Genomic DNA, 27,914 nt, shown 5'->3' on the forward strand with positions numbered 1-27,914 from the left:
ACACACTGCTGTTGTGTGAAACTTAGAAATAAAAGGAAAGAAAAGTAACAATAATACAATTAATGAATGAATTAAATAATCAACTAATTACTAATTATTATGTAATATAATATTATGACGTTGGATATGTTGGTATTATAGCTGTGAATAAATGAAAATAAAAAGCGATGCACTGAAGCCTATTGAGTACTAAGGGGGTGTAACGGCGCCCTCTTGTGGATAACCTCGCTAAACGTGAGTTACAGCTCAGGTCGTGACGTGCGTGACTTCTTAACCAGGTACAGTAGATGGCTTAGTGTGAAAGGGTCAAACACCTAACATGTAGCATTTAGCTCTCTCGTTTCTCAGTGTGTTGGCTTTATCGAAATTTGTTTATTGAGCTTTTTTTATATTAAATAATGCCATAATCCATGCTAATATATCCTAAATATTGTACCAATGAATTAAATGTACTTTAAAGACTGCAATAAAAAAAAAAGCGAGCTGGAGCTTTTGTTTGAAAAACACTTTGCAGTAGAAATACAATATATTGCAAGTGACGCGTCAAATATAGGCTCTTACAGAAAGCAGGCAGTGTAAAATGGTGTCTGTCGAAATGCTCCAGGTCATTTTTAGGGTTTTAATAAAATCCAGCAACTTGTTTTTCTTGAATTTCAGTGACCTGCAGCACCGTTAGGTGAACATCTCTTCCACACCGCCAGGGGGCTCAGTTCCGCCCAGCACGGCGCTTCGTCTGAGAGTTTAAAGTCTGTGGTTCAGATTAACACCAGAGTCAGAGGCCTCTGAAGGCCTCATTTCCCTCATTTGCTCATCTATTTGTTCAGGTCTCTTTATTGCTCAGTGTAAATGAGGCTAGGTTATTCACAAAGTCTATGTATGCAATACACAGTGTAATATGGGCAATCCCCAGAACCTCAGTCAAAGAAATACCATAAAAACTCAATCCCAACCTCGAGTATTGTGATGCAGTAGATCATATAGATGTATACTGTCAGTATGTTAAGAGCACAACATTTGCATGTTATTATTTTTTATAATAATGTTTTTAAAATAATAAACGGGGTCAAAGAGTAAAGTAAAGAAAGTGTGGACTGTTCTGGATCTTTTATATATTTAGATATTTTCTTTCTGGAAATTTCTAGAACCTGACAAAAGTAAACACGACTCTACTACTGTTATAATGTAAATAGTGAATCAATTTAAAAGGACTCTTCACAGCAGCCCGCTTACTAAGCCTGGTTCCTATAACAGGAAAAAACCTTGTGGTAAAAAACATGTTTGCTGTGGTGCTGTAAAGGGTAGTGTGTAGTTTCAAAATTAAACATTTGATTGTAAAGTTTTGTTGCGCACAAGGACATCTCAAGAACAAATGAGTCTTTGTACCAGACATTACAGAGGGCACCCGAGTACGCATAAATTCAAAAGACCAACAAAACTTTTAAGAGCCACAATATAAACAGATCTGTATTACAAGTGTTCCGCTTACTGCAAATGGCCATTAGTAAATCTGTTAAACTAAACAACCACAAAAGACGAGGACACTGTTTTACTTTAGCATGTTTATTACAATACATACATTTCACATTTGACCTTCTGACCCCAGGTGACCCTGCCCTGATTCTGATGTAGCGGGGTTGGTTATGTCCAGTCCTTGGCTGTGACCTTCCGACACTCATCTGCCTACTATCCAGTAGCACTAGCTCCACTCTGTCCGATCAGGGTGCAAAGGAAAATGTGTGGCAATAATTTATGAATACAACATATGATATACTAGTAAATCACTGCAACTTTTAATAAAACTTTTTTTTTTTTACTCCATTATTACTTAGCAACTGTACAAAGGAATGAACTCTTGGGTTTTAATGCAAGTTGCACCAAACTCCTCACACTTTTTTTTTGTAAAAGTACAGTTTAAACAAAAAATAAGAGCAAGGAAAAGAAATAAGAAAAATAAACTTGTTGGAAAGTCTGGAAAAAAAAAATTCTTGGTGGACAACTAGACTGCTCCGCCATTCTAAGGAGAAGTCAAACTGGGTCACAGGTGGATGGGGGGGGATTTTAGATCAAGCTGCAGGAATGGTCCTCCCTCCCTTTCAGCATCACTCACACTGATCAAAAGACTTGGTGATCTTTTCTCTTCCCTTTTCTCTCTTCTCACATTCACTCCTTCACACAAGCAGGCACTGGTGCTGACAGCGGGCACAGCTGGGCCATCGGGGCAGTTAAGAGACGACTGAACCATGTGGACAGACATGATCTAAACCCTCCAAAGCAGGGGGTGCGGGAGTGAAACCATTACAGTGCAACCAGAGAAAGAAACAGATGCAAAAGGTCCAATTAACCATTTAGCAACACTACTGTTATTCATATGCAGAGAGAGGGGTGGGGGGGCTAGGAAAACAAAACCAGACAGGGTTTAAAGAGGTGGAGGTGTGCATGGTCGGGAGAAGACAAAGGTGTGCTTGTGCGTGTCTGTGTTGGTGCGTCCCACTACTTAACCCTACTGGATCGTCCACCTTTTTTTCCATGCAGGTCTGGTACATGCTCAAGGCATCGGCTCGTTCTTTTTTTTATCTTCCTTTTTTTCCTGAAGAGCGGAATTTCGGAATCCAAAACCAGGTTTAGAAATCTGTAGTCAGATTTCGACAGATGGAGGCCGGAGGACAATGAGAGCTCTCCGTTGGCATTGGTGTTGATTAGTTTTCATGTTTGGATGTCAAAAGCTTTTTTTTTTCTTTTTTTTTTTTCTCCTCTCCTTTTTTTTTTTTTTTTGATAGGCATGGCTTCCCATGGCGTCATCTACAAAACATATTTACAACATGGAAATAACATCTACAAGAAATCTACATATACAGGGCCCCTGGCAAGAGCAGGTCCCACATACCTCTCCAACCCGTCCGGCCCATGACCTCCACCCACAATGCCCCCCACCCTCGTCCCTCAGTCCACAACTCACCGCAGCTCCTTAAGCTTAAGACTGGGCCCAGAACAGAACGCAACAAAACTTTGCTTCTCCGTAGTTCTGTGCGCATAAAATGGGTTTCCCACTCATTCTCCTACCTCTTCTCTCTTTCCATTCAAAAACCCACACCAAAGGAACCCAGAGTTCTCAAACCATGAAGGAATTCTGATTCTTCAACTTTTCAAGTTCTTTAATTTGTTGTCTCAGAAAAAGTATCCTGTGGAAAATAGAGCAGAGAGAGAAATGCAAGTTTACAAATACACTATAAGCTATATTCAAAATGTAGGCATTGACTAAGGGGTGGAAAAGTACAGGGGAAGGCAGAAATTACCTCTGCTCACGCAGTGTGGCCTGTATCTCACACACACGAACTAGTGAGCGCAGGTTCTTCAACTCTGTGCAGTTCTCAGACATGTAAATGCTGCCCATAGTGTGGGCCTCCTCACGTAACCGTGAAGCCTAACCCATGCGCGCGAGCACACACACACACACACACACACAAAATAAATAAATAAATAAATAAACTCATACATACATAAAAAGTTTCCTGGGACTTCTCAAAAGTGCAATGAGCCTTAACCAACACAGTACCAGACAAATATTTCAATATGAAATAGAAATGCAATGTTGTTCTAATAACAATGCTCATCTTCACAATTGTACTTCTGCAGCCTAGTTTTTGCATTTTCAGAAATGCACAAACTTTACAGCATGTAAAGCTCCATGAATCTCCTGCTGTCATATACACACAATAAGATACTGCACATTCACAGAATGGATATATGTGAGTCGCATGGCATTACTCTACTGTACTCTCACACTACAGCATGTAAAGTAACCAACACCTTTTCAACTGTGTACTATTCAGTGAACGGTGAATACAGCATATATACGTAAAACAAATGTAGTACCTGTTTCTCAACGTGTTCTGCGGGCCAGCCCTGCACGTGTTTGATGAGGTTCTCATTAAAGTGTGCAGCCAGCGAGGGTGTGAAAGAGCAGGCTGGCCTGCCAGTGGCTGTACCAGCTGCTACTGAACCAGCAGGCACTGCTCCGCTCACGGCACTGGCACCTTGTCCACCGCTACTGCTGTTGTTACTACCACTGTTACCGCTGCCAACATGGTTAGGACCAGGAGATGGGCTTCTCTGACTGCTACATGGAGAACAGATCAAGGAAAGGGGTCAGTCCTCCACTTGGTACAGCAATTACTCTTATAGACACTGCAGCTTCTTGATGAAATAATACTCGCATATAAATAGGGTGGTCTCCCCACAAAGTGTGCAATCTGCAAGTAATTCCACTATATAACAGCACCTTAAATGCAGTCAATATGCTGTGGTGCATCAGGAATCGGAAACACACATTAATGTCCAGGGGATTCAAGTTACTTACGCTGGCTGCTACTCCACTACTGACCACAAAGTGGCAGTCAAACACTACTATCAGATGGGATTTCACTACCCAGTGCAATCACTAGACATGGGCTATTCACAGACAAGTCTAGGTAAGCAGCACTGCAGCACTGTTTTTGTGTCTAGCTTTTATAATCACACAGGTAGACTGATGGCCCCTCCCACTGATACAATTTTTGCCAAGGGCCCAGTTATTTTTGTGGCACTGGCAAACACACTAGTTACTCTAGTACTGCCAAATAAATATACTTGAACTGTTACAAGCAATGGGATTTGGAACAGCCAGATAAACACACCTCTGTCTCTGCAGTGTCCGCGGGGAGTTGCCGTTGTCATGGTGTTTCTCTGAGGGGAGGGATGGCTGAGATGAGGGAGGAGGAAGAGAACTGGACTTAACCCCCAGAGCATTAACCTGAAAGACAAGACATTGACAGACAGGTGTGAATCGGCTACCATGGTGAAAACAGCACAATGGCAAACTTTTCAGAGGTGAAAGCAAAAGAAAAGAAAATACATGCTTTATCTTGTCTGTAATTTCAACCTAACAGTACTGGAAGCACAATGACCGCATGTACCTTAGACTGTGATGACACAGGCGTGGTGCTGAGAGGGGTTTTGAGAGGTGCTGAATTAGACTGGGGCGTACTGATCCTGGGGGAGACGTACGACCGTGGAGATGAAGCATCTGACGTCAGGGACATTGGAGACTGACTGGACTGCTGGGCTACTCCAAGAAAACAAAACACACACCACATTCAGTCCAGAGAGAAAATTAAGGCAGATCATCCTTAAAATACTTGTGATGAAGCAGTATGATTCAGCAAATTACAAATACTAAGTTAACTGACAAATTTCAGCCAGGGTTGCCAGGGTTCCAAACTGTATTTGTTTATATTCAGATAGGACATGCCGGTTTATTTCCCACACAACTGACTACAAGTGAACATGACCTCACTAAAGCTCATGTCTAAATGCAATCAAATCCTCATAGCAGCACTCCAAAATCTAAAAGAATGCCTTCCCTGGATGGAAGAGACATGTACTCCAACAAAAGCAGGATAAACTCTAATACTTTTCGATACTTTTGTCCATAGTGTAGCAAGTGCGTTAATCAAAAAGCATGAGCAGTATTAGCAAAGTAGGCACATTATTTGTGAGAACAAAAGCCTCACGAGTATGTAAGTATCACAGTGGGTGAGTGTGCTGGCTCTGGTACCTTGGCTGGACAGCTGTGCAGCCTGTGAGAGCAGTGTTGTGATGTTGAAGGCAGATGGACCAGCAGTCAGGATCTTGTGGAGCATCGACTGCAGTGACGCTTGTGTTACTGCAGCTGTGAGAACTACAAACATGCAAAAACATCCACAAAAGACGGTAGAACAAAAAAGTAGAATGAACATTAACATACAAAAACAAGTTATTTTTAGAAAATACGTTACGTAAATCACTTATGCCAAGCAAACCTAATTTCCTAATGTTGAAAATCATCAAAGCTATTCATATTTTTGCCTCATACAACATATTTGCCTCATACAACATAGCTAGCAGGATTGGCACACTGCAAACGTGATGTGTGTGTAAATAAGTGAGCACATATGTAGCATATTAAAACAAGGCCAAGTTAACCTTGAAGAGTCAGTTTCTTTGGAGAGATCACTTAGCTTGCAACCACAGGCGAGAATATTTGTTGAAAAGTCAAAACTCAAAAAGGTAAAAGTGCTTAAAAGGCAGCTAAAGCCTTAAAGAACAAGCATTCATTACTGTTGACATTAACTACAGAAAACTACTGAATAGAATAATATAGAAGACTGTTTATAGATCAACAACAAGTGGAACTTGTCCATTAGATTAAAACATCACAATGTTAAAAATTACTCCCAAGTATTACCCAAGGAGAGTAAAAACAAGGAACATCAGTTAATAACTACTGAAACATGCATAGTTAGTAAAACAACAAGTTCAGCAAGAAGTCGATGGCAAAGGCAGCGCTTTTCTGAGCCTCACACCTAAGCTTCTAGTTATAGTACTCCAGCTGACAGAACGCTAAACACCACAAACTTCAGTTTCTTCCATCAAATGAAATATGATGAAACGTCTTCTTATCGTTCTCAATTTTCACTTATGCTGAAGCAAGGTTACCTTCATTTATCTTGGCCATATCCACGCTGGCGTTGTTCAGCTGAAGAGCCGTCTGCAGAGCAGGGAGAAGCTGGCGCAAGAGGGAGGGGTCTTGAAGAATGGTGGGCGTGGCCGGTGACTGCATGACCGGAGAAACCGGAACTGTTGAACTTGAAGAGCTAGCAGGATTGGTAGCACTTAGGCCAGACACAGCAGCAGATGAGGAAGAGGAGGAAGGAGTGAGGGAGGAAGGCTTTTCGGTGGCAACTGCAGGCTCTGAAATGATTCAGGAAAAAAAAAAAAAAAAAAAAAAAAAAGTTAGCAACTGCAAATAAATCTAAACATATTAATCGTATGTCTAAATGTTTGTGGACATCTCTTCTAATGAATGCATTTAGCTACTTTCAGCTACATTCAGCACCTATTGCTGACACAGATGTGAAAAAACAGACACACACACACACACACGCGCACAGCTTGTCTAGTCCCCGTAGAGAAGTATTGCTGACACTCTGGAGCAGATAAACATGAACCTACTGACACCATGACTAGGGCCAGGAGTAAGCTAGAGGGGTATACTGATCTATATTGGAGCAGTGGAATTGTGGTGAACCATCCAATGCTTTTAGGAGTTGTGGAGTTGTCGCTGAATTAAATCAAATTCTCTACAATTCTCCAACATCTAGTAAAAGGCAGGAATAACTTTATAAACTTCTTGATTTCAGAGGTGTTGATGAATAAGCAGGTGTCCCAACACCTTTGTCCATATAGAGCTACAGTTGTACATAAGCAGGCATTTTTCTGCATTCTCTCAAAGTGAACCGCCAACATATTAAAGCTGTACAGTAGTTAGTTCAGAGAAGTGAAGGGGGCCTTTGTGACCCGTTAAAGAGTCTCTAGGACACAGGAAAACAAACTCTCGCAAACTCAGGAACCAGCTCCAAGCTCAAAAGCAATTGCACACTTTTAATTCAACAACCAAATGACTATTTACTGTAAGTCTAGTGGCTATTTTCAGGTTCTACGAAGGCAAGGCTCAATTCATAAACTAGGATGGTAATCAGTAGGACTAACACACAAAAATGACACATTCTCCTTGTATCTAAATGACATGACTAACCCACAAGATTTACACAAAATAAATAAATAAATAAAATCAGAACCACACGACCGCAATCTTAAAAGGACTCCAATATGCTGATAATTTGACATTTCTGAGAGCCTGCAAGAGAGTATGCACCATCTATATGAAGAGGTAAGTGGCCACTAGAGGACAGCAATGTTTTATTTGTAACATTAAAAGGGATACAGTAAGCAAGATAAAGTACTGTTGTCCTCGCAATGTGTAGCTAGTGATTCTCATCTCAGTCCCATCGCTGAACCCAACAGCTGAACCTGCATATCCACTCATTCCGCTGCAATTTAGGAGTTAGGCTTTTAACTTGAACATTCTCATTATCCTTCAACATCTGTCAAGAGCTTCGTGTGACATGCGTAGGGCTTGTCTATTTCATTTAACAGATGAATGATTTCAGACACAGGAAAATAGCTTTGGGTCTCTTAAAAACACAAATAGCAAAATTCTAGTGACAATCACTAGTGATAGTATTAGAAGAGCAGTGGATCACAAAACACTCATTTCGTGTCATATTGTTGGAGTCATAGATCAAATCATTTTTCGGATATGGGGGGAAAAAAAAGGTATAGCCACCACACACTGACACCAGATTGTAGAGGCTACGCTATACGTATGGCAATTGTCATATAAAGGTGGACTGCCGCATTTCTTTGCAGCGTTAGTCGTTTTTGCTAGTTTAGCTGTCTGAGAGTCATGTACACTCAAGGGTGGTAAGTGTTAAAAGTACTGTGCTTCCCCCACAAGGCACATAGTTTTACACATTGTACAGTGGCTTTGGCTGAGTTTGTATCAGATACGGTGAAACACTAACAGACTGACAACATGTCTATCAGCACTCACAGAGAAATCCAACACAGGGTTTCTGTAGCCCTGCAAAAGGTCTGTATTTCAATCAGCATTTGAAAAATCGTCCTGTAACCGAGGGGTCTCGTGCAGAGCAGCTATGGATCATACGGTTAATGACACTGATAAGTTCTCAGTAAAGATAGTATAAATTATACGACTGCATTTCAGTGTAAATCAACGATACTGGGACTGGACACATCAACCTTTCTGGGCAAACTTGGTAATGCATCATTATGACTTTTGCAGTGTTCTGTGCGCCCTCTCTCAAGATAAAATTTACTAACCAACCACATTTTAGCGCAGAAGTGCACAGTGGAGCTTAAAGTCTCATAGGCAGTCCATATTACCTCTGCTTTGTTCTGATACTTGCTGTGTATTTTAACACTGGCTTTAATGGGTTTCTGTCGCTCTGCATGAGGACTATTGTCATGTAGCACTTGAAACTCTTCCATCTCTAGGCATTTGGCTTTTTCGTGGCACAGTGCCTACATACCGTAACAGTTTGGTCCACTTGCTACACTCACTCACAACTGCTTTGTCTGCAACTCTGAAGAATTAAAAACTGTGTTTGTTGTGGTTAAACTTTGGCGCAGTTCACATGAGTGTATTTCTGTGCGGGAACAAATCAAACACAGTTATATGGCAAATACGGCCATAGTACCCAATAAAAATAAATAAGATATTTTAAAAGACCTGCATTCTCTCCCATTATTTCTTACATCCTCCTACAATGAGACACCAACTAATTCACGCAATTATCTAATCAGTCAACTGTGAGGCAACAGTGCAATGCATAGTTCTTGCAGATACGGGCCAGCAGCTTCAAGTAGTCTTCACAGAATAGAGAAACATCTTGGATGTAGGGTTGATCTAACAGTGGTGGCTCAGCGGTTAGAGTGCCGGGATATCGATAACAGGGTTGTGGGTTCGATTCCCGGGCTCGGCAAGCTGCCACTGTTGGGCCCTTGAGCAACGCCCTTTACCCTCTCTGCTCCCCGGGCGCTGGAGTTGGCTGCCCACCGCTCTGGGTGTGTGTACTCACTGCCCCTAACACACGTACGTGTGTGTGTGTTCACTACCAGATGGGTTAAATGCGGAGGACACATTTCGCTGATTGTTTTGAGAAGAGAGGCCCTACACATTATTAAATGTAGTGTTCCTTATATAGTGCTTGGTCAGCATAGGTTACATTTGCTTTATCTTCATTAGCATTCACAGAAACACACTGCGACTTTAAGACCTAATGTAGTGGGCATGCCAAGCCTGTGTGCTCTTGTGAGTGAAGCTGCTGATGAGTCACAAGCCTCCTGGTGCTGAATCCAGTCAGCAGGACAGAATGCAAAGTAGTACAAACAGGAGTTCAGATTCAACACCGATGTGGAGGAATAACACCATAAATACTGGCTGGCCACTGATTGAGAAGCAGGGCTGTAGAAGTAAAATGTGGAACGTTTGCAAAGCACTGAGATTCAAATGAATGGCAGGTGTTAGAAGGTTAAACACTGGCAGAAAAAAGTTATGTACTCTGGGTTAAACAGCTATGTTTTTATGTCAGATATGAAACGTAAACCAAGGCTCTTTTCAGATTAGCAAATGAGCCAATACTACAGCTAAGTTAACAGAAGCAATGCGTGAACACAATATTGTTGACAATTTACGCACAATGCAGAAGGGGATTAAAAATTCCCACCTAAAAGTACGGACACTATTTTTGCAAGGGGCAAATAACCAAGTAACAAATTATTAATTACTGAACAGCTTACTAGTGGGACCATGAACCACAAATGGTTCACTTTGTCTTGTTGAAGCCTATTCTTTTAGTTATTTTGCAGCTACCATGAGGCAAGATATAATTTGAGATACTGCTCTCTACACAAAGTTAACGAAACTAGCAACCACTAACACAGTTGTTTTGGCACAGGTGTTCACAGACTCTCATAGCTCGCACTCAAGAGTTTGACAGCGAGTTAAATGTGGTTACTTCCAGAAAGTAAAGTACATTTTATCTTGAGAGATAAATGCACAGACCATTACAGGAGCTCTGCACAATGATGAACTACCAAGTTTGCCTGGAATGGTTAAACGTGGCACTCACCCCCTGCTGAAAGACAATTGGCCCCAAAAATACTCATCTGCCCAGCTCTATCCAGAATCCATACAAACAGCATGTGAACTGTAGGCAAATCCCAGTGGTAATCACTCTCCTTCAGAGGGAATGATGGCATGGATTCTTCTCATGTCTGCTTTTTCTCCCCCGATTTACTTGACTGAGGAGTTACATTTTCTTCAAGCCAATTTAATGCCAGTAATGGTCTGGTGTAAACTATGACTGAAGACTATCAGAGAGAGAAACCACATATAAACCTAATTCTTTAATGATCCAGAATCATCCCAAAAGAAGCAGCTATAAACACACAAGAAATTATAACATCTATGACAGCAGCTATACTGAAAATGACTGGTTCTCTCAAGTCTGGTAGACCAGCAGCGTGCTCCTCAGCAGCAACACTTTGCAATTGTCCACCGGGCAGTATGGTACGAGTAGCAATCAGAATGCAGAACCATCTGCTACGCTGGTCAAAACACCAGTGTCTGCTTTTACAGAATCAAAGAATAGCAAACTTACCACATCCATCATTTAGCAGAACTGCTTTTCACACAGGTTTAGTGATGGACCGTGGTTAATGATGAAGTACTAAAGAAGTGCAACACAAATTTGTGTGTGCAAATTGTTGTGAAAATGTCTCAAGGCTAGGAGCCTTGAACTGAGGTTAAATACACAGCTAACCGCTATTCTCATCAAGCAGAATGCAAGAGAACAGAAAACTCAACAGAACCAAAACGAGCACTTGTTAACCAAAACGAGCACCCATGTTACCGAAACAGGAACCTTTCGTGCTGAGAGGTAACCAACATCAGCATCACTACTCAAGTATAGTGAAAATAGACAAAACAAGGGTACTGTACACTCAGACACATACTTCAACATACGGTGCTGCATCATTTAGAGGAAAACCACCATATATTTTATATTTTTATATACACACACACACACAGACACAGACACAGACACACAATTTTATCACCTTGGGCTCCCTATGCTTTTATGCGCTATATTCCTTAAATATTGCATACACAGCCAAAACAGTTCTCTCTCAGTGTTGAGACCGCAGGACTCAGAGTTGGGCAAAAGGGTCCAGGTGACTGTTTTAAAAGATACTCCACATTAGAAAGGTTTTCATATTCAGGAGTTTTAAACTGGTAACAGCAGACGCTCCTTTTACCAGAGCTGTGCTTCTACAAAATCATCTAGTTGTAGTTATAATGCAGGCCACCACCTAGCACACTGAAACAATCAATTATGTGCGTAGGAACAGAGCACCGGTGAACCAGTTCACAAACCTCCACACACGAAACACAAACGCAGCAAGCACCTTCAAGAATACAGTCACGGTATTCCTCATTTAGAACAGAACGCGAAAAACACTGCACATTGTAACGGTACACCAGGCAGATACTCACTGGTACTGGAGAAGCTGGTGGGAGCGGCCTGCATGGCCTCACGCCTGTAGTCCCTGTCTTTAGGGAAACTGTTGACCACTGCGGTTGTTGCTGTCGCCATTTTAGTCGCCTCCTTCTGTCTCTGCTCTCTGTGGCACACCAGACATTGGGAGATTGGAAAAGGGGAAGGAGTGTTAGAAGGGAAAAACAGGTTGACATAATTCACTAAATTTAAACATAGGTCTATGCAACGCAAGAGTTAAGGTTTTACTGTCAAGTCCCTTTCAGCAATATAATTTTGCACTACATCGGCACTTTGCAACTACAATAATTTGGTTAAAATTCATTAATTCAATCATTTTAAATCAGCGAGCAGTTTTAACATCTATCCACAACTTGTTTCAGGAAGCACAAACCACACAAAGGATTCTGCAGCAAATCAACTCAGTTTACTTGTTTTCTTTTAAAAACAGGTATTTAAAATAAAATAAAAAGTTCTAAAAGGAAAACCAATTAGTGGCTAACTATTCAAATAGCTACTAACTTCATAAATTAAACAGAAGATCTACAAATGGCTCCTGTGTCATGTGGTTGTGTCAAACCAACAAAAACCACACACACACACACACACACACACACACACCTTAAAAATGCACTAAAAATGCTTAATCATTTTCAGACCCTTTTGGAAATGGTCAGTATTAACATTCACTACCAAAGTCATTGGACTTAACTACTTATTGGGTCAAGAAAATGCAACAACCCTCAAAATCATGGACAAAAAAAAACAACAAAAAAAAAAAACAACACTAAGCATTTAAAAGTAGGACTCCAATAAAAAGGCTCAAACAATTACGGAGCACTCAAATCAGTTGACAACATGCAGAAACACTTCAGAAAATCAGAATAGCACTCTCTGCGTGTACCTCTCCAGCCACTCTTTGGGTTTCTCCCACTGGGACACTTCTGTTCTGCAGTTGTAGTAGTACTTTTTTCCTGAAGAGCTGATGTGTTCTGACCAATCATCTGGAGGTTCATATGGCTGTAGATTAAAGGTGGAAAAAAGTTTACAAAACTTAAGGATGTCCTTCTAGCCATTAATTTAATAAGAGCATTTTGATAATACAGCAAAATACACTAGAACTGAGAAAATCGGATGAGCCTAAAAGCTTCATACAAAACGCATGAATCACACCATGAAGTCCACAATTGTCACATATAGCTAGTCACACAGCCTACTGCACTGCAACTCAATACAATATATCCTACATCTGCATAATAATAGAATACCCAAATTATGATTTTTCTTTTCATGGTCGATTCAGATTTCTTCAAACCATCTAATCAGTTGATAAAACTCTGCCCATAAAATAATCTGTTAGTTACTTATTAGTCAGGCTTGCAATATATGATATTTGCTCTTTAATAGATGTAATAGATCATTTAAACAACATTACATCAAAAATAAAAAGCATCTGCAACAATATCACAACCCGAATAATACTTTGGCAAACCTTCGACTGCTTGTTTGGAGTAAAAATGTGATGTCTGTTCTTGATCAACTTCCAGATATTAACCCCTAATATTAACCTAAAAGACGAAAACACAGAGCAGCTACAGAAGACAGTAGGGAGACATGAGAGATGGTAAGAAACAGTGAAATGAGTGAACTAAAGGGGGGAGGGGCAGTTGGAAGTGGGAGGGAAAAGGAAAAAAAGCATGAAGAGAGCCGCATCCTGATGCAAGCATGTGTAATGTTAGGTGAGGCGGACCTCGGTGCATCACCCCTGCAGGCTCTCGCTATAATCTAACTAAACCACTCCTGCCCTGCAACATAGCAGAGCTAGAGCTAGGCAAATGTGCGTCAGAGACCCATGATGTGTGGGCCCTTAGTTTGATACACAAACATAATTGTGCAAAAACACCCGACAACAACTTTTCCATGTTTCCCATAACAGTGAGGTTCTATACAATGAAACAGGCCAGTAATCACTCTGGTCACAAAACATTGGTAAAAAAAAAAAATGTGTGTCTTCTTTTTTAAAGATCAAGTTTGACATTTATTTAAGTCACCCAAATGTAGCTTTGTTAGAGAATCAAACTGGAAATCAAACATACCAAGAACATGCAAAGCAGCAGAATAGCAACAGAAAAAGTCCCAAAAAGTCAGTGCAAGTGGCCTACGTTGTTTTGAGTGTTTATACTCGTGTGTAGATGCATCTGTGTCGCTCTGCAGCCAAAACACTAGTCTGGCGAGGGGGTTTCCTAATGCCACGATGTAAACCTTCTTGGCGTATTACAAGCGACGGTGACTAAAACTGAAGTGGATTATTTTAGACTTCAACAGCGGTTTACTTTTACTAAAAATTCTGCAACAAAAACAACAGATGTCCATAAAGCCATTGAACCAAGGCAGAAGGTGGGTGAATGGTTCGTCATCTGGAAACATTTCTCACATCAGCGAGTGCACAATCCATGATCCATGTTCATCTTTAAGAGATGAAGGCAGAAATACGGTGCCAACAAGCAGACCAATCACAGTTGTTACAGTCTGCGTCGTCACTCACATAGGTGCATTTCTGAGGAGAGGCTCGTCAAGCTATAGAGTAGGGTACAAGGCTACGGCGTAGATTCGGCACAGAAGCATAAATTGGCCCATTTATCAGTGTGCTTAGTACTGAAGTATGTGGTTTTGGACAAAATTACACAGACATTCCTGAAGGGACCTCCTGGAACTTTGGCCAAATTTCGCCATATGTTGGGATACCTGCTGTGTACTCTGCTGACCTGAAAACAATGATAATCAAATTCTAGCATTGATTCCACAATCACTTTTATAATACGAACAAAAGCCTTCATATGAAATGAGAATTTTGACCCTTTTGTGCAAGAACTCTTAAGAAGTAACAGCAAAAGAATTGCATTGCTTGTATAAGCTACCCAAGTTATAAGAGGACCTCCAAACATTACAGAAACACAGTTTCATCTGAATTTAAAAAGCAAAAGTTCTTTAACCTAGAACGCTAACTAGTTACCTTGACCGCCTGCTCTCTGCATGTTAACCCAAGTGTAACTTTACAGTCCAATCCCGATAAAGTTTTTTGGGAGTCATTTGTCATTCTGTCATTTATAAAGTTTATTTTTTCTGCATGCATCGAGTTGCATGCACTTTCATAGAGACAGACATTACCGATTTTACAAGTATGAATTTTTTCAACTTCTAAAAAGGTCCTGTGGATAATTACTAATGACACCTTTAGAACAGCGGCATTAATAAAGTTTACCAAAAAAGGGGGTCATTTTAAGCTGGTATCCGATCAGTTAAATCTTAATGTCTGGATCAATTCTAATCAGATCATCACTCAATTTCATCATCATAACACTTCAGATATTGATAAAGTCAACTACGCTGACTACCTACAAGTAGTCAGTAGTATTCTTGTACTTCACTCCTAGACTACACAGAGGCTTCCCACTGCACCCCAACTCTACAAAGTCTTGTTTGGCAGGTAAATGCCAAGTGCATGTGCAGACAGACAGTTGTGCATTAATGGCAATTTAAAACCTCTAACATGTTGCAAAGCTCAGACAATGACCAAACAATTATACTTTGTCTAGCGTATTAAATATTCATAATCAAACTAGATTTTTGAAACAAGATTTGTAATGTTTTAGCTAGATACTTTCAAACTGTACTTTGGTCGTCCACAATTTTGTGGATTAGAAAGCTCAAACTCTAAGAATTACTATAGAGGTTGATTTCATGGTATGCATGTCTGACACAGCTAATTACATTTTCACAACTTACAACCTTGCATCAAACCAGTTTTATAAACCAAACTACAATTTATTAATTGCAAGCTTTTACGGTTGATATCAAGCTGCCTGAATTATTAACTAAGACCACAAATAAACTTGGCCATAAACATGTCTGGTAATGGTCAGCTGAGGACAAAATTGTGCTTGCAGTCAGATAGCCATCAGTTGAACATGGTGAATCAGAATAGTGGCCAAAGACCATCATTTAAGTTATTCCCAAATTAATTTGTCTCATCATAATTACAGTTTACAGGCATTCTCTACATATTGAACAAGAAATCTTAACATTCAACAAGACAAAAAAAAAAAAAAAAAACAATCCAATATCTGTGCCGAGAACAGATTTGAAGCAAACAGGCAAAAGGCGAAAGGAAGAGTTATTTCTATGTTCATTTAAAACACAGAATGATCCAAGAGAGCATATGGCTAACTAAATATAGTCCAGTCTCTCATCCATTCCCACACTCATATAGAGGGATTACGGCACATTAACGTAGCTAATTTATCAAATCCAGGCAAGAAGGCTTTAACTTCAGCAAGCTCAAAGAAACTTTGTACTTAGCAACAGGAAACACTGAGGCTGATGCATAAAAATATTTAATAGGTCTGCAGCGATTGAGTGTGCTTAGACTGAGACTTAACCCATTTTTCAGCACATTTGCAGTCCAGACTCAGTGGTCTTGGCAAACACACACAGAGCAACCAAGACAGAGACTACAATAGAGTACAGCCTTTCAGCAATCCAATTAAAATCAAGCATATGCCAATTTATAATTAGATCTATTACAACCAAGGTTTGCAGAGATTTAACTCTACAAATGACTTCTTCCCTCCATCCTTAAATTGCAATACAAGCAAAGCACACTAAGTGCTTGAGGCAAAAAAGGAAAGACCTCCATAACAAACACAATGTTGCTACTTCGACAAAGATAAGTTAAAGTTAAGAACAAAATGATTTGCAAAAACCTCTACAGGCTACTAATACACTACAACTGAAAGTGATATCTTGAGGTTGCATCTTTTTCCATTTCTGCAGATCATGCGACTGGCGTGATCTCCCAAAAGAGTGGAAATTACAAACAGCAAAGAGACAGATGGTCTGAACACAGGAGGGGTTGCCACAGCACCAGACAGAGACCAGTTTCCCAAACGAATTACAGCAAAGACGTATGCAAGATGGTGGAGTCACTATCACTTTTATAACCTTACCAGTAGGGGAGTAAAAATGCATTGTAATTCACTGGCCTGAAGGACAAGATTCAACTATAGCGATTTCTGAGATATTATAAATCTTTTCAAATTAAGCATGCAATAATCTTTTATTTTTCCCCAATCACATTTTTATATTCTGCATAAACACATTGAAACTCTGAATCAAAATTAATAAATCAAATTGTCAATTTTAGACTTTAGACCCACTGGAAGGTCAGAGATGCACTCCTCTGTAACAGTACAACATTCACCATAAAAGCAAAGTCCGCTGAGCACTTTTTAAGGAACAATACACCAATACTGGGCATGTCCTCTCTTTGCTCTCAATACAGCATCTGTGCACCACAGACATCCACAAGATATTGAAAACATTACTTTGAGATTTTGGTCCATGTCTATAATGGATCAAATTGTTTCCATAAAAAGATGCACATGGTCAGAACGAACACTCAAATAACATAGCATTATCTCATTAGGCCTTTGAGTAAAAGAGCTTCCACTAAAAATAAAAAATAAAAACTAAAAGCATGATCATCATTTCATATATTACCACCATGTAAATATCAGCAGTTGTGGTGTACTTACTGTGTCTGACGATTTGTTGGGGTTTGAGTGAGAGTTGGAGCTATGCAGAGAACTGTGGTTGTGAGAATTCTCTTGAGGGGAAATACTGGTCCCTGAAATGACAAATAAGGATGAACACTTAAATTAGAACAGAAATAAAAACACATTTGGCTGAATCGATCTCAAAACTTTTAAAACACTATTTTACAAATTGGATAACAAACAAAAAAAACATCATTTAAAAGCCCCCCTGCTGAGGGTTTTTGGTAAACATTCATCACCCAAAAAATCAGCCCACATGGGGTCATGATTTATCAACAGTTTAATGCCTTTATGAAAATCACCAATATTGAGGTCATCTGGAGAAAAAAAATGACACATGGGAAAAACATTCAAATAGGTTCTAGTTTTCAGAACAAAAGAAGTATTCAAATCAATTCAAAATCACTTCGTCAATTTCTGTTCATACTGACATACTGATCTACTCCTATATATTTCGATTTATAATGTGTGTAAATAATGTCTCCTTGAAATCTTTCACCTTTTGTCATTATAGATCTTTTCTCGATTTGCTTGATCTATTTTTTTTATCAATAATAATCTAATAAATAATAAAACAAAAAGCTGTGTTAATTGCATATTCCCATTGTTTATATAAACTGTTATATTAACGTTTTACAACCCCATACATAACAATAAAGATTTGTATCCTTTCATACATACGAAAAGACCAATAACTTAAAAAACAATAAAAAAATTTATATATATATATATATATATATATATATATATACACACACACACACACACATACATACATACATATATACATACACACACACACACACACAAAGCACCACAGCACAACTCTGCATGTTGCTACATCTGTCCTGTACTGTATTGTTTTTGTTCTCGTTTTGAACTGTAGACATGAAATTGTATTGTGTAGCTCAGTAACAAAGCAAGAGATCTACTACTACTACTACTAACAAGCAGTCTGGCACACGTCGGTTTTGCCAGATCTTGGCATGAACGCTAAGTGGTGTTCCTGGCAAAACACCTTATAAACAAGCCTTGCTCCTGAATACTGTTTTTCACTGATCAGCCACACTTACCACCAAAGTTCTTCACTTTAATGGGTGGATACAAATGGACAGTGCTCCCATTCAAACTAACAATGTTAGTAAGACGACGCACATTTCTGCTAGTTTCTAGCTTCAAGCCTGTAACAGGCAACCAAGCAAAGTGTTTAACTGTGTGTATAATGGTTTTAAACTGACTGAAAATCCAGTAGCCAAACTGATCCACTATGTGCTGGTTTCCAACATGGGGATAAGCCAAGATTCTACACTGAAAGGATAAAGTGGTCCATGACTAGGCTTAATCCTTGTCTGGAAAACAGAACCTGTGTGTCCAAATTTGTGGACACCCCTTCTAATGAATGCATTCAGCTACTTTAAATTGCACCCATTGCTGACACAGATGTGCAAATGCACACACAGCTTGTCTAATCCATGTGGAGTATTGCCCAAGTATTGCCACTAGAATAGGATTCTCTCGAGCAGTTAAACATGAACCTCTTGGCACCAATGCGTAATGCCAGAGGGCTAGAGTGTTATAGAGCCCTCCTGCATTGAGCTGTGGAGCAGCGGAATATACTAGTAGAAAGTCTCCTAATTGTAGCTCTCCTCCTTGCACAGATGATGTAACCCAATTTCTTGTTCACTAGGTCCCATCCACGCTGTTCAAGACAACTGCTCAGGAGCATCTTCCTGTTACCACTTTCATCCTAAACAGCTCCTTGTCATCAGGTCATGTCCCATTTAAAGGATAAAGGATAAAGGTGCACGTATTTGTCACTGTACACTGTACAGCGAAATGTGTCCTCCGCATTTAACCCATCTGGTAGTGAACACACACGCACACATGTGTTAGGGGCAGTGAGTACACACACACCCAGAGCAGTGGGCAGCCAACTCCAGCGCCCGGGGAGCAGAGAGGGTAAAGGGCCTTGCTCAAGGGCCCAACAGTGGCAGCCCGGGAATCGAACCCACAACCCTGTTATCGATATCCCGGCGCTCTAACCGCTGAGCCACCACTGCCCCCATCAGTTTGCCATCAGTATCACCAAAGCTGTCCCTATCTTAAAGAAACCAATACCAGACAGTTCAGACATGAACTACAGATTCCTGAACGTCAACAAATCACCTGCCTCCCACTGAAAAGCACCTCAGAGACCTTATCCACTCTGGCTTTAACCAGCACACAAACTACAGAAACTACCTTTAAAAGCAGGTACTGAGACACTCGCCAGTCTTGAGACTCTGTATCGCAGCGGTTTATGTCTGACCTGTATGATCCACATCTGCTCCATGCAGACTCTTCCATTTTCACTATACAATAGCTCTCTTGATGCAGTATTATCCCCTCATGTTTTCTCTACTACTGCTAAACCTTTGAAAGACTGTACACCCCAAAATTACAGGTCCTCAGTGATCTTGACCTTGATCTTGATTCTTTTGAGAACTTCCTGGTCACTCCAACTGCAAGAACCACAAAGCCTTGGCATATTTGTGGGTGCCCATTTCTCACTCTCGACTCATGCAGCAAAACTGAACCCTTTCTCTCTAGGGAGGCCACACAGGTGCAACCCCTCATCATATCAAGGCTTGACGACTACTACTACTACTACCACTACCTACTGGCTTTCCTATGTATGCCATCAGCAACATTTTCTTTAAGTTCAGCCATGTCACTCATTAACTGTGTTGTCTTCTCAGGCTTTCTATAGCCGTCTGCATCAGATTTAACTCCAGACACTGACCTACAAAGCTAAACAAAACGTCTGCACGTTGCTACGTCTGTCCTGTACTGTATTGTTTTTATTCTCGTTTTGTTCCATGTAGCATCCTTGTTCTGGGACAAACGCAATTTCATTTCACTGTGTACTGCTACAGAGCTGAAAAGTCAATGACAGCCTCTTAACTCTCTCAAAGTTGTACCAACCACCCTCCATGCTGGCAATGGTCAAACCCATATCCATACCTAAAAGCCCTTGGGTTTGAAGTGCGGCTGGGCCACCATCTCTCAAGACACATGGAAGGCAAGCATGTAGAAGTTCTTTGGACCTGGTACAAGGTAGTTGAGCAAACCTCTGGATGTGTTGCTCGCTCTTCAAACACTGACTGAAAACGATCTCTTTCAAGAGCACTTCAGCACTTATAACCATGCACAAACCAAAGGCTTGCAATTGCACTCAAGTGTCATTTCTTTCACATTTTTCTTAGAAATCAGACATAGTGTAGTGTTTGTATCTAGTTATTGCTATTATACATCGTTGTACTTCGGTAACTGTACTGATTTTTGCATGACTGCATCAAAGCTTTAAGAAGCCTTTTCAGCTAGCAATGGGTACCTCATTAGTGGATAACAAAGTATATGTGCAAGTCGCTCTGGCTAAATGCCGTAAATGTTACATGTTACAAGTTAATGTATTAAAAAGGACGCCAAAATGGTTCCAGAACGGTACTAATCTTGACAGATGGGTGCTTATATAACCCAATCAGTAGTCATAATGGGGACCTGTTAAGACTTGAGCAATAAAACAGAACAATGCAGTAACTAGAGCATGTCAAACGTCACAAGACAGACTTTACAGAGGAAATGTAAGGTTTATTTAAGCAGAAAAAGCAACTGAATTTCAACTATTAATTACTGCTCTACATGGACTAGGCCATTCATAATAATTATGTTATCAACTTATCATGCAGGACATGGACCTGTCCTTAATTTTTGCCGAGCTCTATATTGACCATTGCATTTATTTAGTGAGGAGAGACCATTAACATGTTTTATATTCCACTTCCAATATGTGAATAGTCTATATAATTAAAAGTTCACTGATCTTTATTGCCATTATGATTATATCAGTGTAATAAAAACCATTTAAAAAATCTTTAAGAGAGACAATATTGTTTATTGAAATTATTTCTGGGATAAAAACAGCTATCATGCCAGGCCTACTAGGGACTCTTATTTGCTAAATTCACTCAACCATCACTTGGCTATCGACTTTCATACTAAGGCACTACCAAAGACATCACCCAGAGCACTTCTTCTGACCGTTAAGTCCGGTGTGCTGTGCCAACTCCGAAACACTGTGGAACATACCTAAGGCACTTGGGCAATGGATAAAGTTAGACAGCACCTCACGCATGGTACAGGGGGCCAAACATTTGAAATCCTATATAAATCAGCTCAATTTTGTCCCAAAACAAAGCGTCACAATAAACAGATCTCCATTAGAGCTGTGCCAGCACATAACTGTCAAAATACAACGGTTCAGCTGTCACAGTATTACTAGGACCAAGGAGCTGATCCTTCTGCAATGCCTGTGGCATTTGTTTGTCTGTTTGAGGCATTAAAATACATAGTCATTCCTCTCAGAACTGACCACTACAAAACTTGGATAAATATGCTCCAAGAGAATTCTCTTTGGTTGTTGCATCTCTACTGATGCAATAAAGCCATGGGGTGAGCTTTATTTAATACCATATGCATGCATCTATAGGTCAATTTGTGGAAAAAAATAATATTAAATCAGTACCTGACAGAACGCATAATTAAAGAACACGCATCATTTCAACTCCATCCTCACATTCAGAAATTCAGCGTGGACCGAATAGTCCAAAGTCCACAGTCACAGTTAACAAGAATAAACCATCAATTTCCACCTTGACTGAACTGTCTCGTTTGGCTTACACACTTACGAAGCCTTTCCATCGGACAGTGTGGTACAGTGCGTTACAGGTACTACCCTGAACTCAGAACAATCTGTACTCTGGTCATGTCCATGTGTACATTCTCTATTGGAAAACAGTATCTGTAAAGTAAAAGACCTCTCTTTTTCTATTCTCCTGCTCCTCTCTGCAGGGCAATCAACTTAGTAACCCCTCCAAACATCATTTAGCAAAACATTTAACAACAGAGTATAACAGCATGTAACATTCGACACAGCACTAAAACGACTTTAAGAAGTGTCCCGTTTGGCTAACATTATCAACACAGTCAACCAAAAAAAAAAAAAAAAAAGGTTTTAGCCGATTAGTATCATTCATTTATTCTAACCAATTATTAACTAAAAATGGTAGTGCAGAATGCAAGAGTGACAAAGAGCTTCTGTTCATAACAAACCAAATGTAAACATTTTGGTTTACAATCCTTAGGTTTGAATCAGGGGCACAGTGCTACGACATTTAGAACTACTATTAAACTGCACTGAAACTTTTTTTTAACTAGTCACTGTTTTGATTTGAGGCATTGATTATATTAACAACAAACATGGTGGGGCGATGGAGAATACAGTGCAGACACTGACTGTTCAACCAATCAGTATTATATGTCCTGGTTTGGTACACCTGGCACCCCAAGACAAGAAGTAACCAAAATCAACAGGCTGCTTGCCAGGGGAAATGACAAAAACGAGCGATCACCGCTTCGCAAGCTGTGCAGCTCTGCAGCTCCGTCCAGTGGAATAGCACCATTAGTGAGTGCAGCACACTGATTAATTTATAGGAGGAAACCGATTAAGAACACGTGTCCACATGTTCAGTAAATTAGAGATCCTATTCACAGACCATGTAAATGTCTAAGCTCTTAGGCAAGTAACAGTGTTTTGACAGCTGTCAAAAAGAAAGCTTTCTGAACTTCTTCATGCTTTTCAATAGGCAGTGACCATGTATCAGTTACAATAACAAAAAATGTAAAAAATAAAAAATAAAAATTAGGGCAGGATCATTTTACAGGCTCCAAGGCCAATATCGAATGCAGCATCCTTTCTGCATGTCACACAGTGCAAACAGGGTTGTGGCCGATCATGTATCAAGTTAATGATGGTACAAATCAACACCAACAGCAGATGTGCCACAACATTACAATACGAGCAAAAGGGCTAAAAAGGGATAGATGGTCAGTAGATAAATGATCATTTCATCAACAGATAAGCGAATCCTAATGCCACTGTGTGAACAGCCATTCAGAGAGAGGAAATAAGATGAGATACAGTAGAGATCATTAGACCCGTTAAATAGATGTGAAATTGGGATTTCTGAATTTTCTCCTTTCTAGTAAAATTAAACTCATGTACTCAAACTTTAAAATGCAGTCAAAGCGGTGCCACATACAGAAACTAGTCATTAATATATTTAGTCAAAATATTAGGTAGTTAAGTATTTTGATTTCAAAACACACCACATTAATGACTTATGATCATGCAAAAGCTTGATCATAAAAGCTTGATCATAAAAGCTTGGCTGAATCTGTGCGGCACAAACTCTGGTGTGCAGGTATTCCACTAACTTGGGTACACAAATTGATGATCTTTTTAATCTCAAATCAATAATGATATTCTATATAAGACGTTACAAGAGTGTTAAATGTCTAAAATAAGGATGTTTTCACACCTGCACTTTTAGTTTGGTTAAATCGGACTCTGGTTTGTTTTCACCCTTGGTGCAATTATCCTTGGTGCGTGATCAAACAACTGCACCGAGACCCCAGAGAGGATTAGGTGTCTGTCCGGTTTCAAGCGAACTCTGAAGCGGTTTATTTGTGGTCAAAATGTGATCTGATCTAACCATCAGGTGTAATTCAAAAATATGCTCTACTCCAGAACACAGGACCTTCGGCCTGTATTTACTTTCTTGTTCCTGCCCTGGACAGGTCTGACCAATGAGCAGAGAAAACGCTTTCACATAGTTTATTGAGTCATGTTGGTGCACTTGGATTTTTACTGGTGTAAAAACAAACCAAAATGAAAACTCTCCAAGTTTAAAAACTTGGTAACTGGGAAACTTACTACAAGTATGAAAACACCCTGAAGCTGTTCATGAATGAATTACACCTTCCCATGTTTCATGTGAAGTCTGGTTGGGACGATATCACAAGCACAGAAGACAGGAGGGACAAGAAGCTCAACCCAACAACAGCCGAACAATAATGATCAAATTCAACCTCAATTTCCGAATATATTAATGAACCAATGCTTCCCAAGAATCGCTACTCTATACTTAAAGAAATGTCTCATCCCTGACGCAGCTAGTTTTGATTGGACTGTTTTGCTCCAACTTCACCACAGGGAACCACAAACTACATTTACAAAAAGGAACCCAACTATTTAATTAATTTGAACGGATCTGAAATGGTCTTAAACTAAAGCACTACACACATTGGAATTAACCGTCAGTTGGAGAACATGTGAAGTGTTGCTAGCCTGTACGGAGAAACACAGTTTATGAGCAGCATATGATAGATTTAATGCTCAATATTTAAATCTATAGATGCATCTTTGCCAACCCTAGTCTCACTGCTCTGCATCATTGGTAAAGTAAGTGTTGTACTAGATGATGCTGAGATGTTATCACAGTGTGCATCCAAGCTTGTTGTGTGTTTTCCTAAAATACTTTACTACAATCCATGCTAAGGAGGGAGACACAATGGCATTGAATCATACCGCTGTCTGCATCAGATCATTGGTTCGATTTGACAAAAATTCAGCTGAGCAACTAAGCCAAAATAACATACAGACATAACAGAAATAACAGACATACATATTTAGGGCATTTGGCCGATGCTCTTATCTAGATTGGCTTAAATTCAAATGATGCAAAGAGGCAAAGGTAAAGTTAGGAGTCTAGTCGAATATACTCTTATTGGTGGCAAGCTTGCCCAGCCAGGGATATAAACCCTAGTAAGCCACAGGGAAGGCAACCTGTTATTGCTTGTGCTAAACAAACCTCTAAATATGCAGCTGCACTTGTAAAAGTACAGAAATAAAAGGGACATCTCTCTGTAATATTAAATGAGATATAAGCAGACACTTTCTACTTTTTACATGAGCGTCAACAGGGAGGCACATGAAAAATACTGGGTATCTGCATTGGCTCACTACTTCCAAACTGATCAGTCCCTACTTCTAAGGAGCGGGATTATTTATATACAAGACAGTAACCATTACACTGAAATGTCAATAATCAGGGTTGCATTTGCTCCATCCTGTTAACCTGATAAAAAGTTCGGGTCATGTCAGCTCCACTGAGTCAGATGTGCAATATGAGGGCTAGGCTGCATGTCCTTACCACCATCTCGCTCTCTTGCCCGGTGTGGGTGCAGGGCCTTGGCTCTGCCGTGTCCACTGCTCTCTGTGTGCTTGTTGTCTGGACTGTCGGATCTCCGCAGCATTTTGCACGGCGGGGTCGCATCACTGCTGTCCCGCATCTTCTCATGCCGATGGTCGCCAGTGGGGTGACTCTTGGATGAGTATTTAAGAGTCTGAAAAGCAATAAGAATACATGCAATCCCTGATTTCAGCTCAAACCTAGACACTGTACATGGTGCAGAATTAACAGCTGGCGGTTAGACAGACAGATCTAGGCCAGATAAAATGAAATCCAACAATTTTAAGTGACTCTGCATTTTGTAAACAGGCTCCCCAAAAGTGGTTGAGAGAAGGCGAGACGTGACAGGCTCGATACGCAAACCTGTAGCTAACATAACGACGAGGACACGCATGACACATGTGATTTAGCTTATTTCTTTATAGTCAAATGACTGCTAAACTTGTTCATTAGGCAGCACAGATGAATCTGGACGATCATCGGCCAGGCAGTCTTATTTTGACACCTCGTCACCAACGGCGAGCTCTGGCCCGGTTGTTTAGCTAACGTTACAAGCAACTCTCAGGCCAAACGCTCTGTTTATTAACCTTAATGCTTCCCAATGGCGGATGTTACTCATTGTAAATGATTCAAAAGTGCGAATAACTGATGCCTTTACAGTACCTATCTAACGTCTTTCGCTCAAAAAAGCAGACATTCAGGCCTCACCTAGCAAGCTAGCTAGCTAGTTGGCTAACTTCGTAGCTAGCTGCTAGCGAGCTAACGTTAGCTTATGAAACTCGGTCCACCGCAACAAGCTGGTGATTAACTCGACGGGCAGTTGCCTTTCGTCCTAAACAAAGAGAATATAGCATGCAGTGGCGCGTCTGGTGATGTTTTTATGGTGGAAATGTTGGCAGACAGGAGCCTTTTCGGGCTGTTTGAGACTCGGAGGCCTGGCCTGCACCCGAAGCCTGAACCGGAGTGGCCCTTTTAATCTGATTTGTGTGAGCCTGCTCAGCGCTGAGCGCTAGCTAACCTGGTAGGGCTGAGAGTCCCTTCGGTCGTTGCACCTACAAAAGAGGCAGAAAACAACAAGAAAATAAGGTTAGACACACGGAAAGTTGGCACACATTCGTAGTTAAACGACATGGCAATCTGCAACAGCTGAATTGTCTTCCTTAAGCTGTCTAAGTTTCTACTTATTTTGGTTTCACTAAAAATGGCGGAGTGTCAAAGCGGAGAAGGAAAAGGAGGAAAAAAATCGTAGCGTAAAAATAAAGAGCTGTTTACCCATCGCCGAGTCTCGGTTGTTTCCTTGCATACATTACCATCAATGCCGTGTTAGTGTGTGTGAAGTTGATGTGAAAGATGGGCCGCTTGTGTGTTTTTAGGCTATCGAAGACCCGATCTCATCTAGCTATTATTTCAACAGTTCTAGCTATTCGAGTCGCTCTTCGCCTCTGCTAGTCGGAAGAGCGCCCTCGCTCCATCTCCCACTCTCTCTCTCTCTCTCTCTCTCTCTCTCTCTCAAACGCACGCACACACACACCAAACTCTGCCCCTATCTACAGGAAAGTGAAGCTCAGCCTGCGCCGGGCCGCCTCCCCCTCTCCGCACACTGCGGGATATTCGTGGCCATCATCGGCTAAACTCGGCCATCATCGACCTCCTTCATTCTGCAGCCGAAGAGAAAGACGACTGCGCCTCTGTGTGGCTAAAGGATCTCCAGCCTTCCAGCTCTAATACACACCAATCCACACTGCTCCTGTACAACAAGCTGTTCTCTTATACACTTTACATCATTATTAATTCATATTAATTAATGGCATTAATAATAATAGTAAGTATTAATTATAATAGTAAGTATTAATAAGTACTTAATAAGTGCTGAGGGACAAATGGAGGTCATCACCCAGTTGAATACAGGCTAGTCATATCTATCTATCTATGTATATCTATCTATCTATCTATCTACACACACACACATATATATATATATATATATATACAAAAGTTTTAGAACACCGTCCATTTTTTTCAGTAGTCCACTGTCAGTGTTGCTCGGCCCATGCAGGCCTGCGTTGCTAACTATCTAACTATATAGTGGTGTTGGTGGCCAAATCATATTTAATATTATTTATTTTCTTTTTTTTTCATTTATTTCTGCAGGCTTTCCTGAACAGGAG

At 40.4% G+C, this 27,914-nt stretch overlaps 1 protein-coding gene across 1 annotated transcript; it reads right to left on the bottom strand.

Annotated features, from left to right (window-relative positions):
* Positions 1 to 1,544: 1,544 nt before the first annotated feature.
* On the bottom strand, positions 1,545 to 27,237 carry waca (WW domain containing adaptor with coiled-coil a). The gene is made up of 13 exons (XM_072667390.1): positions 27,019 to 27,237; positions 26,765 to 26,798; positions 25,708 to 25,900; positions 17,594 to 17,685; positions 12,904 to 13,019; positions 11,999 to 12,126; positions 6,514 to 6,768; positions 5,594 to 5,716; positions 4,953 to 5,101; positions 4,674 to 4,789; positions 3,874 to 4,117; positions 3,294 to 3,421; positions 1,545 to 3,179 (listed from the first exon to the last, which is right to left on the bottom strand). Exons 1-13 carry the CDS (start codon positions 27,057 to 27,059, stop codon positions 3,110 to 3,112), a joined length of 1,689 nt encoding a protein of 562 aa, XP_072523491.1. The 5' UTR covers positions 27,060 to 27,237; the 3' UTR covers positions 1,545 to 3,109.
* Between the last annotated feature and the right edge of the window lie 677 nt (positions 27,238 to 27,914).

Source organism: Salminus brasiliensis, chromosome 22 (assembly GCF_030463535.1).
Source record: "Salminus brasiliensis chromosome 22, fSalBra1.hap2, whole genome shotgun sequence".
In the NCBI taxonomy this organism is placed as follows: domain Eukaryota; kingdom Metazoa; phylum Chordata; class Actinopteri; order Characiformes; family Bryconidae; genus Salminus; species Salminus brasiliensis.